General features: G+C 46.8%; 1 protein-coding gene and 2 long non-coding RNA genes across 12 annotated transcripts; 2 read left to right on the top strand and 1 right to left on the bottom strand.

Moving 5' to 3' along the window:
- Positions 1–334: 334 nt before the first annotated feature.
- On the bottom strand, positions 335–15,467 carry MASP2 (mannan binding lectin serine peptidase 2). Of its 10 annotated transcripts, XM_006179918.3 has the most exons (11): positions 15,324–15,467; positions 15,009–15,237; positions 14,668–14,845; positions 13,796–13,927; positions 11,645–11,841; positions 11,426–11,573; positions 7,785–7,903; positions 5,689–5,767; positions 3,771–3,902; positions 3,193–3,267; positions 335–1,839 (listed from the first exon to the last, which is right to left on the bottom strand). In XM_006179918.3, exons 1-11 carry the CDS (start codon positions 15,326–15,328, stop codon positions 1,076–1,078), a joined length of 2,058 nt encoding a protein of 685 aa, XP_006179980.1. In that variant the 5' UTR covers positions 15,329–15,467; the 3' UTR covers positions 335–1,075. The 10 variants fall into 10 exon arrangements, with proteins under 10 accessions (XP_006179980.1, XP_032351060.1, XP_032351059.1 ...); XM_032495170.1 differs by lacking the exon at positions 335–1,839 and having other exon boundaries at positions 2,482–3,267; XM_032495172.1 differs by lacking the exons at positions 335–1,839; positions 3,193–3,267 and having other exon boundaries at positions 3,767–3,902; positions 5,685–5,767.
- On the top strand, positions 6,145–6,813 carry LOC116668255. The gene is made up of 2 exons (XR_004325342.1): positions 6,145–6,499; positions 6,667–6,813. It is a non-coding gene; the product is annotated as an uncharacterized LOC116668255 (long non-coding RNA).
- LOC116668254 lies at positions 7,042–11,103 on the top strand. The gene is made up of 3 exons (XR_004325341.1): positions 7,042–7,102; positions 7,791–7,907; positions 10,975–11,103. It is a non-coding gene; the product is annotated as an uncharacterized LOC116668254 (long non-coding RNA).
- Positions 15,468–15,944: the final 477 nt, after the last annotated feature.

Consider the following 15,944-nt stretch of genomic DNA (forward strand, 5'->3'; position numbering starts at 1 on the left):
TTTACGTATAATGGTAACTGGCCAGAATGAAAAATTTTGTTAAATGCTAGCTATTAAACCTTTTTAGGGAGGAGTGGCCAACTAAAATGAAATGAGATTTTTAAGGTTAAGTGTGAGCTTAAATTTTGGCGTTAGGAAAAAGATGTTAAGTACTTAGTAATTCAGAAGATATATGTGATAATTAGAATAATTTTTTTGTTGAATATTAGAGTAACTCTTAATTGTGTATTTGAGTTCTATTTTCAGCTATTGTATGATCTGTAATCTGTTGTTTGATTAAATGTGCCCACATACTTCATGTTCATTGTAAGAAGGAAAACACTGCAGATTTATCTATAATACCACCACTTATTTTTAATGTTGTATTTCATCTTTTGGAAATGCCACATTTGATTCAACTGTCTTCTGAATCTGAACATCATTTAGGTTATCTCTAAGTGCTAAGAACATCCTTACAGCTAAATTAAAATCATAGCATTGGAATTACCAGGTCAAAGACTATGCATACTTTTAAGACTGTTGAAATATATTGCCAAATTGTCCTTTAGAAAATTTGTTGTCTTTGACAATGTGAAATAGTGCTGTTCCATGTTCTTTTTGTCTTGTCAGTTTGATAAGTGAAAAATTATATCTCACCATTTTGTGGTATTGGTTTTAACATGGAAATCAGTCAGTATCTAGGCTATAAAGTATTGATATTTCCAATTTATCTATCAAAAATCCCTATGATTCAAGGTAATTCCTGAACCACTACTGCTATAATATATAATGCTCTCAGAGATCAGTAAGAAAGAACAACTTTGTAAGTCAATGCAGATTTAATCAGTGAGTTTCTGTTGGATTGGCAAAGACGAAAATTGCTACAATGGTTTATGTTCCCTTGAATCAGAGAGTAAGTGGTGGAAAACTGGCAAGTGGAGACCACGTGCTTGAAAGGCAATCTCCCCTGTCGTTTGGTTTGGTTTGGGGGTGAAACGGCAGCTGTGATGTAAATGTTTCTTAGGTCAATTTGCTAAGATCTTTGCTAAGGTATTTTTAAAGATAGGGAATCATTTACTGATGGAAAACATACAAATTAAAAATTATTAATTATGTTCTTGATCCAGGGAATGTAGTTAATGACTTTTGTGTAGACCCCATACTGATCTGCTTCCCCACAATGAATGGAACCCCAAGACACTATTCCTCCCACGAACCACCTCTGTGTCTCATTATCGAGAAACACTAATGCCCCTCCACTGTCACCTTTACAGCTATCCTTGCCCCCCGCTTCTAAACCAGCACAAAGCATGTTACCAGTTACCTTTCCCCCTGGATAGGACTTCTTTTCATACGCAGCGGTACATTTTTGATGGTCAACAATTGGTATGTCAACAAACATTAGATTTCTGGCGAGAAAACCCCTTTGGGTTAATCCCCATCCAGATACAGTTCCAATGTCATTTGTCATCATGAAGGATTCAGCTTCTTTTCTTGGCAAACAGATAGGCATGATGTTGCTATTGATTACAGCCCTGTTCTTCAATTTAATCAATGCTATGTCATTATCATAACCAGCATTGTGAGTGTAACCTTCATGTATAAAAATGGCCTCGGCCCAGGCTTGTGTATAATGAGTTGACAGTCTCTTCAGGGCAGCCATTCTAATGTCCAGGGAGGAGGCATCTTCTTTTTGCCCATATACATTGTGAGCAGCTGTTAGGATCCAGTTGTCATATAGAAGTGCACCTGCTGCTATGGTTTCACCTAATAATAGGACTTGCCAAGGAAAATCACCAAGCTTTGCAGGTTGTCCTCCGTATATACGGCCTCCTGTGGTACGGGTTGATATTCCACAAACTGGGGAAAAAAGCAGATGTATAGAACCTTTATAGAAACCTAGTGGTGTTTTTCTCCAGTTATTACCTCTTTGGAGTTTTGTATATTTAACGTTGACCAAAAACTGCATCACATGAATTGGTGGGTGTCCACCTATACAGGCAAGTGAGGCTGCTTAGAACCATGTTAAAAGACCTGATAAAAAACTGTTTGGTATGTCGCAACCCCTCAGAAAATGAGGTGAGTGAAAATTAACTTTTAGAAATAAATTTGTTTTGTTAAAATAATTTGGTCTCACAATTGGGAAAATTATTTAATAGGGCAAACAGGAATTGTCTGAGCTGATGTGCATAGGAAATGAAAGGAAATAAGCTTTTCATTGCTTGTTTTCCTACTTGTAAAGTAGGGGTATTTACCACGTTCTAGGAAAGGGGAAACTAGGGTCACTGTCAGGGTTCGCAAAATTACTTTCCCCTTTGAACGTTTGAATTTTTTTTTAATTTTACTTTTGGTGGGGGAGGTAATTTGGTTTATTTTTAGGGGAGGTACTAGGGATTGAACCCAGGACCTTGTGCATGCTAAGCATGCGCTCTACCACTTGAACTATACCCTCCTCCAGAAATGTTTTAAAAATTAGAATGTTGCAGTTGTAGCCAGGAACCTTCAGGTTCAGAAATTATTTTTGGTCTAGTTGATTCCTAAACACTAGCCTTTACTACATATATATATTGCTAACTAAATACTTATGTAATTAATGTAGCAAATGTTTCCTGTTGTGGCAGAATACTGTTACTAAAACTTGGAAACATTGTGTCAGCTAAGAGGGTTTTTTGGGGGTTTTTTTGTTTGTTTTAAAACTAAGCCAAATAACATAGGGGTAATAAATATATTATTTTGTGATTTTTTTAAAATCACTCAACTGTATCTTCAGAGCCAATTCTGGTAAAACATTTTTTAAAGTACCATTAAAAGGCAAATTGCATTAATGTTTAAAAACTAGATGTCATTGAAAACAATTACTTAGGGAAATAATGAAGTTATTGGCTTTGGGTTTTAATAGCATTTTTACAGAGAAGTAGCAGAATTCCTGTTTATAAATGTATAAATGGTTCAAGATAACTTTTTAAATTGTTTAAATTTTTATGCTTGCCTAGTAAGGTCAGAAATAATCAAATGACTGATGCAGTCAGCACCTAACAACCTCTCCGTATGGAAAAGGGGATAATGAGAACGTATTACTTAGAAATAATAAGTTGGTCTAAGCCAATTGCTGAAGTTACATTTCTGCCTACACAGCTAAAGCTCTACTTACTGTCTCCTACCCAGTTCTACTTCCCATCAATTACGAATCTCTTGTATAAATGTATCCATTACCAGGCTCACAGACTGGGAGTGATTTTTCTCCTTTGGAGCTCGTCCAGAATCCATCAGCCTCACACACATATTTACCTGCAAATCATTGAAAAAGCAAAAATGTTTAACTGCATGTAGAAGGTGGTTGTCATTTGCTTGAATACCCCCCTTGAAAAATGTTGATTCTTGAGCATCAGTGGGAAATAGAGGTGTCTGAATAACCATTTTACATGATTTCATAAGTAGGAGGTCTCTGCATTACCATGTTTGCTTGCAAAGTGGAAACCTTTTAGATGTGTAACTTGAATATGTATCAAGATCTCAAGTGCTTAATGATAAGGTTTTGACTTGTTAAATTAAACCATTTGGAATATATTGTGTGTTTGTAGTAGTCATTTACTAGATAAGATCTGTTTTCAGATTCTTGCAAATTGACATTAAAGTCACTTGAACTGCAGTAGCTCACTTAGCAGGTGGAAGAAAGTGCCTTTTAATCTTTTGTCTAGTCTTAGCCAAAAAAATGTTGGTAAGTTTATTTTCCGATCATGAGGGCTTAGGTTCCAATAACACCCACCCCCAGCTTCGAGCAGTTTGCTTACCGTCGTCTTTTCTCATTACGTAGAACTCGTTACAGCGGTATTGAGTCACGGCTTTGTATGTGGTCACTTCGGGACCTGTGATGTACTCTACTTGGCCATTGGGTAGATCATCAGGAGGACCACAGTCAACGACTGATAAATGAGGGAGAGGGAAGATTCCGTCTGTACTTTGAATACTAACATCAAAAAGACATGGAGCCTGATAGGTGGTTGTGCTGTGTGGTGCTGTAGCTTGAAGTGTTTGTTTTCCCCTGTGTGGTGGACATCTGTTTAATCTCTGAAAATGGAGAGAATCGCCCTAGTGTCGTTTTAAAGCATCACTCACTCCCATTCCTGACTAAACGGCTGGGTTGAAGTGAAAGCCCCTGGGCAAGGAGTGGCATGATGCCTTCCCTAAAGGAAGCGAATTTGAAACCACCTTAGCACTCACTCAACATGTGAAAGGTGGTTGTCATTTGCTGAATACACCCTTATGCAGCAGAACACAGCACCACGGAAGGAAGGAAACAGCACAGCCTATGCAGCCGGATTGGATGTAAAATGGCAAAAATTTGGTTGCCCTTAAAAGATAGAAAAGGATACAACAGTACAAAGATGACCGAAGGACTCAGCTTTTTCTCACGGTCCTTCTCCTAAGTTGAACTTTTCAGAAGGCCTGGTTTGGGGTTAGAATTCACACCTGTTAGGACTTAAGAATGTGAAGTAACCAATTTGTGAGACACTGATACCAGTCTGAGAGTCATAATTTTCTACACAGTAAACATTAAAAATTGTTGATGGATTTCTGTGGATATTTAAAGACTGCACTTAGATTTCAGCAACTTAATAGCAGTGTGTCTGGCTCTGCCGATACGTTGTCTGATTCTCTACAGATAAGATGCCTGTAACTACCCAGTGAAAAGTGGCAGAATCGGGGCTCAAACCCATACCTCTTACTCCAACACTCCCTTCAGTGCCAACTCTACTGTTTTTTGAACTAAACGAATTGGTAGTCTCATGGGAATGTAAATTTTTGAAATGAATAAATTCTCCTGGGAATTTTGTAGAAACTTGTGCACAAAATGTGAAAATCTATGTACAGGTATTAACTACAGCAGTGTATGTGATAGTAAAACACTGGAAATAATAGAAATCATGAGGTAAAAGCATAGGAGTTCTGGTGGAATACTATGCAGTCATTAAAAGGACAGGTAGCTGTATTAATACTTGGATTGATGTGGAAAGATATCCTAACATTATGGAGGGAAAGAGTACACTGCAATCAGATAATAGTATCTCATTTTGGTTAAAAAGTATGTAATAGTGAAATACGTTAGTATAAATAGCATAGGAGATAAAAGAATGTGAAAGAATGGACCCGTGTCTTAGAGATACTTTGGGGCTTTCACTATAAATTTTTGTATGTTTTTTGTTTTTCCAGTTCATATGTATGTTATAATTTAAAAACTTAGAAATAAGATACATGATTCTTAGTTCACAAAATAGTAATGAACACCCTCATCCCAGTTTGGTGTGTGTGTGTGTACACATACCACAGTTACCCCTATCCCTACAGACGGTAGCCTGTACGTGTTTACGTGTGTGAGACATGTAACTGGAAGGAAATACACCGAAATAGCAATGGTGATTATGCTCTCGTACAGCAGGATTCTGAATATTACAATGTAATTTTCTCTGTCCCGTCTATGAGTATTTTATACTTAGAAAAATATTTTAAAATAGACCATTCTAAAGCAAATAACCTCTCCTAGTAGCTTGGTCCCATTTTAACCTCCAAGAGTGCAAGAGACTCAGGAAGAGAAGCAAATTCAGAGTTCAAGCCCTGGTAAATAAAACCATTTTTTAAAAAGACCAGAAAAAGCGATAGAAGCAATAATAGCAGAAAACAGCTGTGGGCATTGTGGTCACACGTACGTACTGCTGCACTCGGGCATCGGTCGGTCCCAAGATCCATCTTTCTGACAGACTGCAGCAAATGATTTCAGGGGCAAATTACCCTAAAGGAGAATTGAGAAAATATTAATGTCCTTGTTTACATCGTGAAACCACTGCCCAAAGCTCTGCTCCCACAGTTCCTCTTCTAGTGTTTCAGGAGATGCTCCCAAGGGGGTGCTGTACCCACATGACGACACGCAGCCCAACTGCCTTGATACATGTGCAGATTTGGTATGTCACCTATGTGTATATCTCACTTTTCAAGATGTATTGGCATTTTAGGAATCAAATGTTGACCTCTGCAGCAACTTATATTTTCTGCTTTCCACTTTAATCCAAGAATATATCAGATCTCACAAATTGATCAACAATGCTGATGTTCCACCATCTCTTAAAAGTGCCAAAGGGTGATGGTCAAAAGTTTGGGGAGGGGGATGGAAATAGCTCAGTGGTAGAGTGTGTACTTAGCATGCGCAAGGTCCTAGGCTCAATCCCCAGTACCTCCATTTTAATTAATTAACCTGATTACCTCCCACTCACAAAAATTTGGGGAAGGCCATGTCAGCATTTTGTGAAAAACCAGAATTTATCAGATGAAAGCAGTAATTGAATCAAATATACTTCAATATGCACAAACAAGTATTCTTAAACTGGAAATAAATTATAAATTTATAAATTATAATAAATTATATCTGTTAGAAACAATGCAGCCAAAAGATGTGAATCTGAATAAATTTTGTTGCCAATACTTTATAGCAAGTACATGAACCAAAGTGATTTGAGTTTGTAAAAATGTAAAATAGTATGGGGGGAGGGTACAGCTCAGTGGTAGAGCTGCATGCTTAGCATGCAGGAGGCCCTGGGTTCAATCCCCAGTACCTCTATTAAAATAAATAAATACATAAACCTCCTTACCTTCCCCCCAAAACAGACTTCAAAAAAAACAAAACAAAACAAAAAGGTGAAATAGTATGAACAAAATTTGCACTATACCAGATTTGAACATCTAGTGAAATTCACCTTCCTACTAAGTTTTCAGCATTGTATTCTTTTGCATTCATCTTTTAACTTTTATTAAAGGTTCAAAACCAAAAAAAAAAAAAAAAAAGTTTGGGGAAGGCCAAGCTGATCAGACAGAGTGAATGCGAATGGATTTTTCTAGCCTGTGGCTATTAGCTGGAAGAAAGTCATTAAAAATACTTCCATAAGCTTCACACGTGTGCTCAGTTTCCAGTGCTAATACTTAGAGTAAAAGATTTTCACTTATTGAAACATAAGTAAAGCTTTGGAGACGCTTTATGCTCCAAAGGAAAACAGGATGATTTTTTTTTCATCAGAAACTGAACAAGTTTGCAGCCAAAGATGATGTGGAAAGAGCCTGCCCAGAAGTTTGCAAGGTGAGAAAAGTGCCTTTTTTTTTTTTTTTTTTTTTTTTGGTTTTGCCCCTCCACAGGACTGGATTGCATAGCTAGCTAGCATTTCAATGTTATTACTTTTTACCACTGGGATTCAGTGACAATTTTGAAGAACATAAAGAGGACATGTTAATCTCTTACCTGTGCCCCTAAAGCAACACACTAAGCATTTTTTTGAAATTACTCTCTCTCCCCTTTAACGGTGGTCACTGTTTATAACTTTGCAGAATATACTATTTGCAGGAGCTAATTTTTTATGGGGCCAGGATTTGTTTCATGTAAAGGTCATTTGACCAGGAGGAGGAGCTTGATTTAATGCAAGGTGATACCACAGCGCGTGTGGAACGTGGATGGCAGGCTCGTTTCAGCCATTTTACTGAGAGCTGCTGTAATGTGTGAACAGAGAAGAGGTGTTCATTTTAATCATCAGCTTTCCAAGAAAAGCTTTTTCAAAAAGCAGAATTCCTAAGAATAAAAAATTCTCTATAGCCATTTCTCTTAGCAAATGTATCGTTTCTTTGAATTTTATTGTTTAACCATAGGGAAAAGATGACCATGACAACACTATTTTCCCATTTTCCTTTCACACATTTGTTGATATAAATATGAATGCACTTTTAAACTATCATGGTTATGGCGCACTTACAGTTTTGTATTAACTTACTTGCAGAAGTTCGTAGCCTGTCTCGCAAAAGACGAAGAAGCGGTCTTTCAGGATATATTTGGCTTGCACGGGGGAGATGTGGCCATTAGGTGGCGCCGTCGGATCAGGGCAAGGCTGAGCTAAGTAAGGAAACCAGGCGTGTGGGTTTGGATGTGGGCTATAGCAGGCAAGTCTGAGTTTAGCAATTAGAAGTTCTTCATTTATAAATGAAACATCCAACGTGTAAAGAGAGCTTGCCACAAGTTGGGTAGGGTTCTTAAGATTCAAAACCAAAGGGAAGATTAAACTCTCGGTGTTGCATATTGTACAAATTAGGATTTGTTGCCTGGACTGGGCTTTAGCCAAAAGTGATGGAAAGAAAGCCAGGCCCGCGGTAAGGAAGCACAGCCACGGCAAAGGGAGCATCTGCCCCTTGCCAGGAGCCTCGCACTCATGGCTGAGAACGGGGGAGTGTGACTTGGAGGGAGCAAGCTGGACTGCATGGGTTTGCCTCACAGGAAAGCCTGTTTCCTCGTCTGTAAGCTGAGAGTGACGAGAATGGCTGCTCACCTTCAACGGCTGTTGTGAGGACTGGATGTGAAGCACGGACGGAAGCGCTTTGCTGATGTCCAGGGATGTCCTGGGTGGCCCTGCAGAGGCCCAGGGCTTCCCGAGGCCGCTTCATACCCAAGCCAAGGCCCTGCTCATGCCTTCCTTTGCCAGAACATCTAGGCTCTGTCCCTGCCCCTTCTCACCCACCAGCCTGGCACACCTGACTCTTCCTCTGACTTGCTCTGAAACTAGCACCCCTGTTTTGGAAGTGTCATAATTTTGACCTACAGGGAAACAAAAGGCTTTCAAAAAACAAACGGGAGGAGGGTATATAGCTCAGTGGTTCGATCCCCAGTACCTCCATTAAATTGATAATAATAATAATAAATAAATAAACCTAATAATCTCCACCCCCCCAAAAATAAAATGAACAGGAAGCACATGAAATGTTCCCAAACTGCTGGTCTCTTCCCTCCTGACCAGTCTCTCACCCTTTCCCACACTTCCAACAGAGATGGCCCAAGGGTTAATCTTTTCTAATCCAGTTTCCTCATTTTTTAAATTACTCCAGTGCCTATAATCTGATGACCACCTCCTCCACGCACACCATGTGCCCGTGCCTTCTGCCTTAACCCACAAATCCCCACCTTTCCAAGTCCTTCATTGGATAATTGGGACACCAAGGCTCAGACAAGTTATGTAAGAGGTTCAATGTCATCTGGCCAAGAGGCAGTAGAGCCAGGACACAAAACGGGGCAGTCTGACACCCAGCCTGTGCTCTGAGCATGCCTTGGGTCCTTGGGTTTTTTGCTTTGGAGCTGTCTCCAGTTCCTGCCTCCTCAGCTCAGTTACTCTGTTTTTCCAAAAACATCCTGAAAGACCTGTTGGCTGAAAGTGGTGAGAGGGGCAGACGGGTCCAGAGGTCAGTGCTGGGAAGGTGGGGGGACTTGGACTATGTCTAAGGAGGTGCCTCCAGTGGACTACCTTCTAGCGCTGGAGGGTCTGTCACAAGGAAGAGGTGGCAGAAGGCCCGGGAGTTCCCCAGCGTGGAGGCAGGGCCAGTGGAGGCAGTTCAGGGAGGTGGAGTGCACAGCTCCAGCTGCAGACTCTGCCTGTAGCTCCAGTCTAGACCCCCCCCATCTCTGCCCACCCCATCACACCCTCTACAGCTCCATGCCAAGAAGGCGGAGCCTCTGGGCTTTTGCACATACTCTTCCCTTCCACTTGGAACACCCTTCCACCTTCCTCTAATACCTACTTACTCTTTAAATCCAATCTCGCATTTTTTCTGTCCCAGGATGCTTTCCTTAGGTTCCAGCCCCTGCCTGGGCCAGGTCCCTCCCCTGGACTCTTATCCTGCTTGGTGCTTGTCTGTGCTTGTCCCTGGGCTGTGGTCACCTTGCTGTGACTAGACTGGACTGAGGGCAGAGGCATTACGTATTCCCCACACAGGGCCTGGTGCACAGCCATACGACGGATGGATGAATGGAAGCACGGGAGGGAGGGAAGGCTGGACAGGTGGATGTATGTGATGGGTGGCAGGATATTGCCCTCCAAAATATGCCTCTTTGGCATAAGGATTACAGTTGTCCCTTGGTGTCTGTGGGGGACTGGTTCCTGGACCCCAGTGGATACCAAAATCTGCAGATGCTCAAGTCCTTCAGATAAAATGGTAGAGTGTCAGCCGTCTGTATCGCTGTATATGTGGGGGGCCAACTGCATTTTGAGCTGATTATTTTGTGAAACAGTGAACACAGGAGAAACTCTGAAAATGGAATAGAAATTACCCTTTTCTAAGGGAAATTTACATTTACAAAGGAAATCTCTATTTGTAAGAGTGTCTCCCACTCTGTATCAGGAGAAAGATGACAAAATCACTAGAAACTCTTATCAAAGGAGAGGGCAGGGTCTTAAATCTGCATAACCAACCTTCCTCCTGCTTACATGCTTTTCCTGGTCACCTCTCCATAACTGGCCTCTGCTATTCCCTTTCTCTTTTTTGTCTTTAGCTGGAGATGGTATTTGAGCCTGAATTCTAAGCCACCTTTGAGACTTAACTCATTTTCCTCTGGGTTATCGCCCATGTATACATGAGACATACATGTTCACAAACTTCTGTTTTTCTCTTGTTGGTCTGTCTTTTGTTCCCAGCCAAGAATTTAGAAGGGCAGAGGGAAAGCTGATTTTTCCTCCCCTACAGATGGAAGAAGGGATGGTTGGCTGGCTGGGTGGATGGATGAAAGGAGAGATGGTTGGATGGGGGGAGGGTGGGTGTGTGGGTGGGTGGGAGTGACAGTTGTTTGAGGGGATGGATGGGTGGGTGGAAGGAGGGATGGTCGGTTGGAGGTGTGGGGGGCTGGACAGAGGGAAGGTCGGTTGAGGGGGTGGGTGGGTGGAAGGAGGGATGGTCGGTTGGGGGCATGGTGAATGGGTGCATGGGTGAGTGGGTGGGTGGGTGGATGGCATTTCCCTCATGGGGACCACTGCCTCACAAACCACCCACATTCAAATCTAGTCTGTCTTCTGATGGAGTGCAGGACACACTACCCCAAAATACAGCTCCTTGGCAAGTTGAATATTTTAAGCTGAGAGGGTTTGAGAAAATGGCAGAAGCAGGAAGGTCATTCTGACTCCCCTACCTCACCCTTCTCCCCTGAAGCAGGTCACAAGACCCTCATGTGACAGTGTCTTCCCTATACCCAGATGGAAGCCTTATCACTGAAGACAAAAACGTGCCAAGAGGAATCCTCACAAACGGGCCTTGCTAAGTTACCCTGGTTTACTCCCCTGTGTCATACTCGTTAACCTGCCACACCTCAGCGAGCCTGGCACAGAAGCGCACAGGTCTAGCTGTCTCTTTGGGTCTTCGTTTTTTTATGAAGGCTCCTGTGCCGCATACAACTTACATGAAATAAATGTATACGCTTTTTTCCTGTTAACCTGTCTTTGTCAGTTTGCTTTTCAGACCCAGCCAGGGACACTAAAAGGATTAAGGAAAACTTTTCCTCGCCTACGCTCCCAGGTCTGGCCGAGAAGAGCTCCATCCTGTGTGGCTCCTTGACATTTCTGGAAGAGCTTCCTGCTGGAATCCAAGGCCCCCCTGCCCTCACCTGTGCTGGTGTAGTGGATTTTCCAGCCTGCGTGGTCCCCCGACTGATCGGTGACAAAGGTGATGGTCACAGTGTTGCTCTTGGTTTCAATCCTGCGGGGCGACGTCTTCCCACAAAACGGGCCATATTCCTCTTTATCTGTTTGAATCTGAAAGCGTAGAGGCCCTGTCACCTCAGGACCTGCTGAGCCAGGGTGAGGCGGGGGCCCGGGAACCAGACCTTGAGGGAGTCATAGGGGCAGTGGCTCTCGGGGTGCGTCTCCACGTCGAAGGACTCCACGAAGTCCAGGATGACACTGAACCCCTCCTCCAGGTGGATGCTGTAGGCGCAGCTGGAGAGTTTGGGGTATGGCTTCGGGTATTCAGGGCTGCTGAGCACCCCAGACCGGGCGGTGAAAACCTGGCCTGAACACTGGGCTTGGGAGAATGGGGAGGGCAGGCAGGGTGAGCTGGGTGCAGGCAGCGTGGCTCAGGCCCACCTGTCCACCCTCACACGCCAGCCCCAGAAGGACCTCCCAAAACTGAATGCCTCACCCCAGTGTCTGAGGGACAGTTTAGTGGGAGGTTTTCCTGGCTTCCAGGCTTGAGCTGAAACAGGCGACACTTGGATATACATTCTCCAGAGGCCACACTCACAACCCCAGGGATGATGGGGGCCCTAAGTTGAGGCTCGTGGTGTGGGGAACCCAGGGCCAGAGTCACAACTCCAGGGGTGAGGGGAGTGTGGGAGGGATGTCATGGTCCGCCTAGGGTCTGCACCAAGAGAAGGGAAAGGGACTTTCCTTGTTCCCAAAGGAATCGAGGGAGAGAGGGGGGAGGAGGGGACTGTCCTTAGACTGAGGACCCCTCACCCGGCGCTGACTCCAGCAACTTCCAAGTTCATCCACCATGAGGGTCCCCACCCACCAGTACCCAGGCCTGGCCAGTCCAGCCCAGCTTCCCCTGGGCCCCCTTCGGGAACGGTCAGGGCAACCTATTACCCTTGCCCACCTTCCCTGAGTCTGGGCTCTGCCCTGGGCAGGCAGGTGAAGGAAGTTCAAGTTCATATGGATCATAAACGAGTCTAGTGCCTGCTTTCCCCATTGGAACAGCTGATTCTGCCATTGCAGAGGGAGTGTCACTCATGGGAGGGTCTGCCCCCGACTCCCCATGGACAAAGCAGGGGACACAGGCATTTGAGCTAGAGGCTTTCAGAGGGGTCCTGGTACTGCCTTTCTTCTTCCACATGGCTGCCCCTCATGGGGCAGAGGGAGCTGTCCCTGGATATGGGGGACCAGCCTGCCCATCGATAAATCCATGATATTTCCCTGGGCCTCCCTGCTCTGGATCAGGCTCCCCCCGCCCAGCACACATGAGACCTGAGTTGCCCTCTGAACAGGAGGCAGACCCAAGGATGGTCTGCGCTCAGCACTTGGATTCTCAGTGGGGGAGTAGTCAGCTTGCTCCCCTGTGTGAACTCAGGCCAGCCCCGGCCCCTTCTGGGCCTCAGCGCCCTGTTTTCAAAATGAGGTTTGGGGAGCAGAGCAAGCCCTTCTGATGAAGGAGCCTGTGGCCCTGTGGAGGGGGCTCCCATCGACTAGAGTTCCTCAGGCCAAGATGAGGGTAGGAGGAGAGGGGCCAGCATGCAGACCGCTGCCCCCCTGCCCCCCCGCCCCTCCAGAGACACGCAGCAAGTGGAGGTGGAGCCAGGTTTATTGTTAGGTCCGAGGTGGGGGTCAATGGGGGCTTCGGGCAGCAGCACTCTCACCCAGCCCAGACTGGAGCTGGAGGGGAGGCTAGGGGCTCTGCTCTGGAAGAGAGAACAGAGAGACAGAAATACAGGGGAGGGACGCTGAGTCAGGGGGGAGGCAGGGTCAGCACCGAGGGTTGGGGCTGCTCGCTCCCCAGGGCACCAGCTGGTTTCCCGTCCAGGCCCTGGCAGAGGTGCAGAGCAGGGTCTGTGCAGTGGAGGCCAAAGAGTTTGGCCTGCTGGGGGCCGAACCAGCAGCTTAGAGCAGGCCCTGCCCCCACGCTGAAGATTCACGGAGGGTGAGCCCTGGCTGGCCAAGTACATAGTGAGGGCTCAGCACATGTTCACCAAGTGAATGAGCTGAAAAGGAGTGAGAATGAGCCAAGGATGGGGCAGAGGCGGGCAAGGAATTGGAGAACATGAGTGGATGGATGGGTGGATGGTTGGGAGAGAGGACAGACGATCACAGGAGGGGCCGCCACCCAGAAGTGTCCAGTGGGCCAAGGCCAGTAGTCCCTTCAGTTGCCTGGGCAGAGCAGCTATGGCCTTAAGGAGCCAGCTGTATCCTGAGGAGGGTCAGGGCTGGGCCAGGCACAGGGTCCTCCCCGCAGCCCCGTTCCCCTCTGTGCAGCCCCAGCTCACCTGAGCAGGTGCGCTTGTTCTGGTGGAGAGCATAGCCTGCACGGCAGGAGCAGTAGAAGCCGCCCAGGTAATTGTGGCAGTGGTGGTCGCAGGTGGGGGCCTCTCCTGGGGGCGCCTGGCACTCATCGATGTCTGGGGGAGGGGCGGGCCAGGCAAGCAGTCAGCAGGGAAGGAGATAGGACAGCGCTGAGGCCTGGGCCTCATGGCTGACCTGAGAGGAGCCTCCTTGTGTCTGAAGGTGGCCCATGCCCGGCCAAGCACTGGAGGCCTAGGGTCACGGCCACCTCCCTGCAACACTTGGAGGTGACATAAACACCACTTTTTAAAACCAGGTTAAGTGTCCTGCTCAAAGTGGCCAGGCTAGTGAAGGCAGCAGCAAGGGAACCAGTGGGCGGGCCTCTACGCAGATTTCACTGAACCCTTGTAGCAGCCTGGGAGGAGCATAGAGAGGTTGAGCCACTTGCCCAAGGTCACACAGCAAGTCCCTGTAGGAACCAGAATCTGAAATCAAGTGTCAGACTAGAAGCCCACATGCAGATGCTGGGCTCAGGCTAGCAGAGCTTTACTTCCCCGCCTGTAAATGGGCTCACTCGGCCATTGCACCGCAGATGCCCGTGAGGCTGTCCCTGGCTCAGCACCTGGCGCGGGACGGGACTCAGTCTAGAGCAGAGGTCATGTCTGTTACTGGTGTTCGCAACACAGTGACGTCAGAGCAGGTGTGGACGCCTCTCCTGCTGGTATGGCATGAATCCAGCCTCACGGAGGGAGGGAGGGAGACTGGAGGGAGGACAGGCCTGGCCTGAGACAGAGTTACTCCCCAGCTGCAGTTGGTCATCTTAGTCCCTCCTGCACCCGGCCTCCTCTCAGCTCACCCTCTGCTGAGTAGAAGGCCTCAAAGCCCGTGAAAGGCTTCTCGTTGGAGTAGTCAGAGCGGAAGGTGACGTCCAGGCTGGAGCCGCGTGAGTAGAAGGTGGTGTTGCCGGGCGCCTGCTCTGTGTCCGTGCTCTCCCACCCGCACAGGGTGGCCAGCACCTTGGTCCCGGAGCTCAGCTGTGGGGTCATGGACACAGGGAGGGAAGAGAAGACCCAAGGCCTGCCCTCCCTTCTTCCCAGGCCAGACCCTGATCCCAGTAGGCCCTGTCCCCTAGCCCTGGTCGGTCTTTGGGGACAACCCCCAGCCCGAGTGTGTCCAGGCCATCCAGCCCTGTGGCACCTTGACGAAGTCGTACTCGCAGAGGTAGGAGGGCTCCAGGTGGAAGTGGGTGAAGTAGAGGCGCAGGCGGTAGCCGGGGGGTGCAGTCAGGGTCCAGCGCTGCTCCTCGTTGTTGCCATACGTGCCTGGGAAGCCGGGAGATGCCAGGCGCCCAAACATGGGCTTGGGCCACTGCGGGCCCGAGGATGTGGCTGCCGCGCCCCACAGCAGGCCCAGGAAGAGCAGCAGCCTGCAGGCAGCACGGTGGGGGTGGGGTGGTGAGGCCTGTTCTCACCCCTCACCCCTGCCAGGGAGGCTCGGGGGGCTTCTGCCCACCTCATGGCACTCGTCGTCCAGCTGGCCAGGCCTGATCTGGAGTCCCAGCCTCTGATCTGTTTGATCTGGAGTGCCTCACCTTTGATCTGTTTGTCCAACGCCTGGCCCTGCCCCCAGCCTCCCTGACCCTGGGATTCTGGGAATATACCCCATGACTCCTGCCTGCCCAGACTTCCAGGCAGGGAGGACAGGATGCTCCAGGAGCCAGGGGCTGAACCTGGATGACAGCCAGCCCTGGGAACAAAACCTGGCTCTGTCCCGCACCCTTAACCTCTCTGGCTCCCCTGAAGTGTGTGACATCTGAGGTCAGCCAGGGTCTCCGTGACAATGATCTTGACAATGATGGCTTCTAGGTAGAGATGGGGGAGTGCACACATGCATCGACCTTTCCCTCCTGAACGTACTTTAAGACAGAAAAGGGAAGTTTTAAAAACACGAGTCCACAGCCACGGGGAATATGGGAGAGGAGGCAGCATCAACATTTCGGAAACTGGAAAAACAGATGGACAGGTGGAAACAATGCTCCAGGAAGCAACTCTAAGCTGGCAGTGGAATCAGGAATTGGCAGTACCAAGTCCTTCTGGCCACGTTTAAGAATCCTGCCAATCCCTACTTCCCATC

The sequence above is a fragment of the Camelus ferus genome, chromosome 13, assembly GCF_009834535.1.
Source record: "Camelus ferus isolate YT-003-E chromosome 13, BCGSAC_Cfer_1.0, whole genome shotgun sequence".
Lineage (NCBI taxonomy): Eukaryota > Metazoa > Chordata > Mammalia > Artiodactyla > Camelidae > Camelus > Camelus ferus.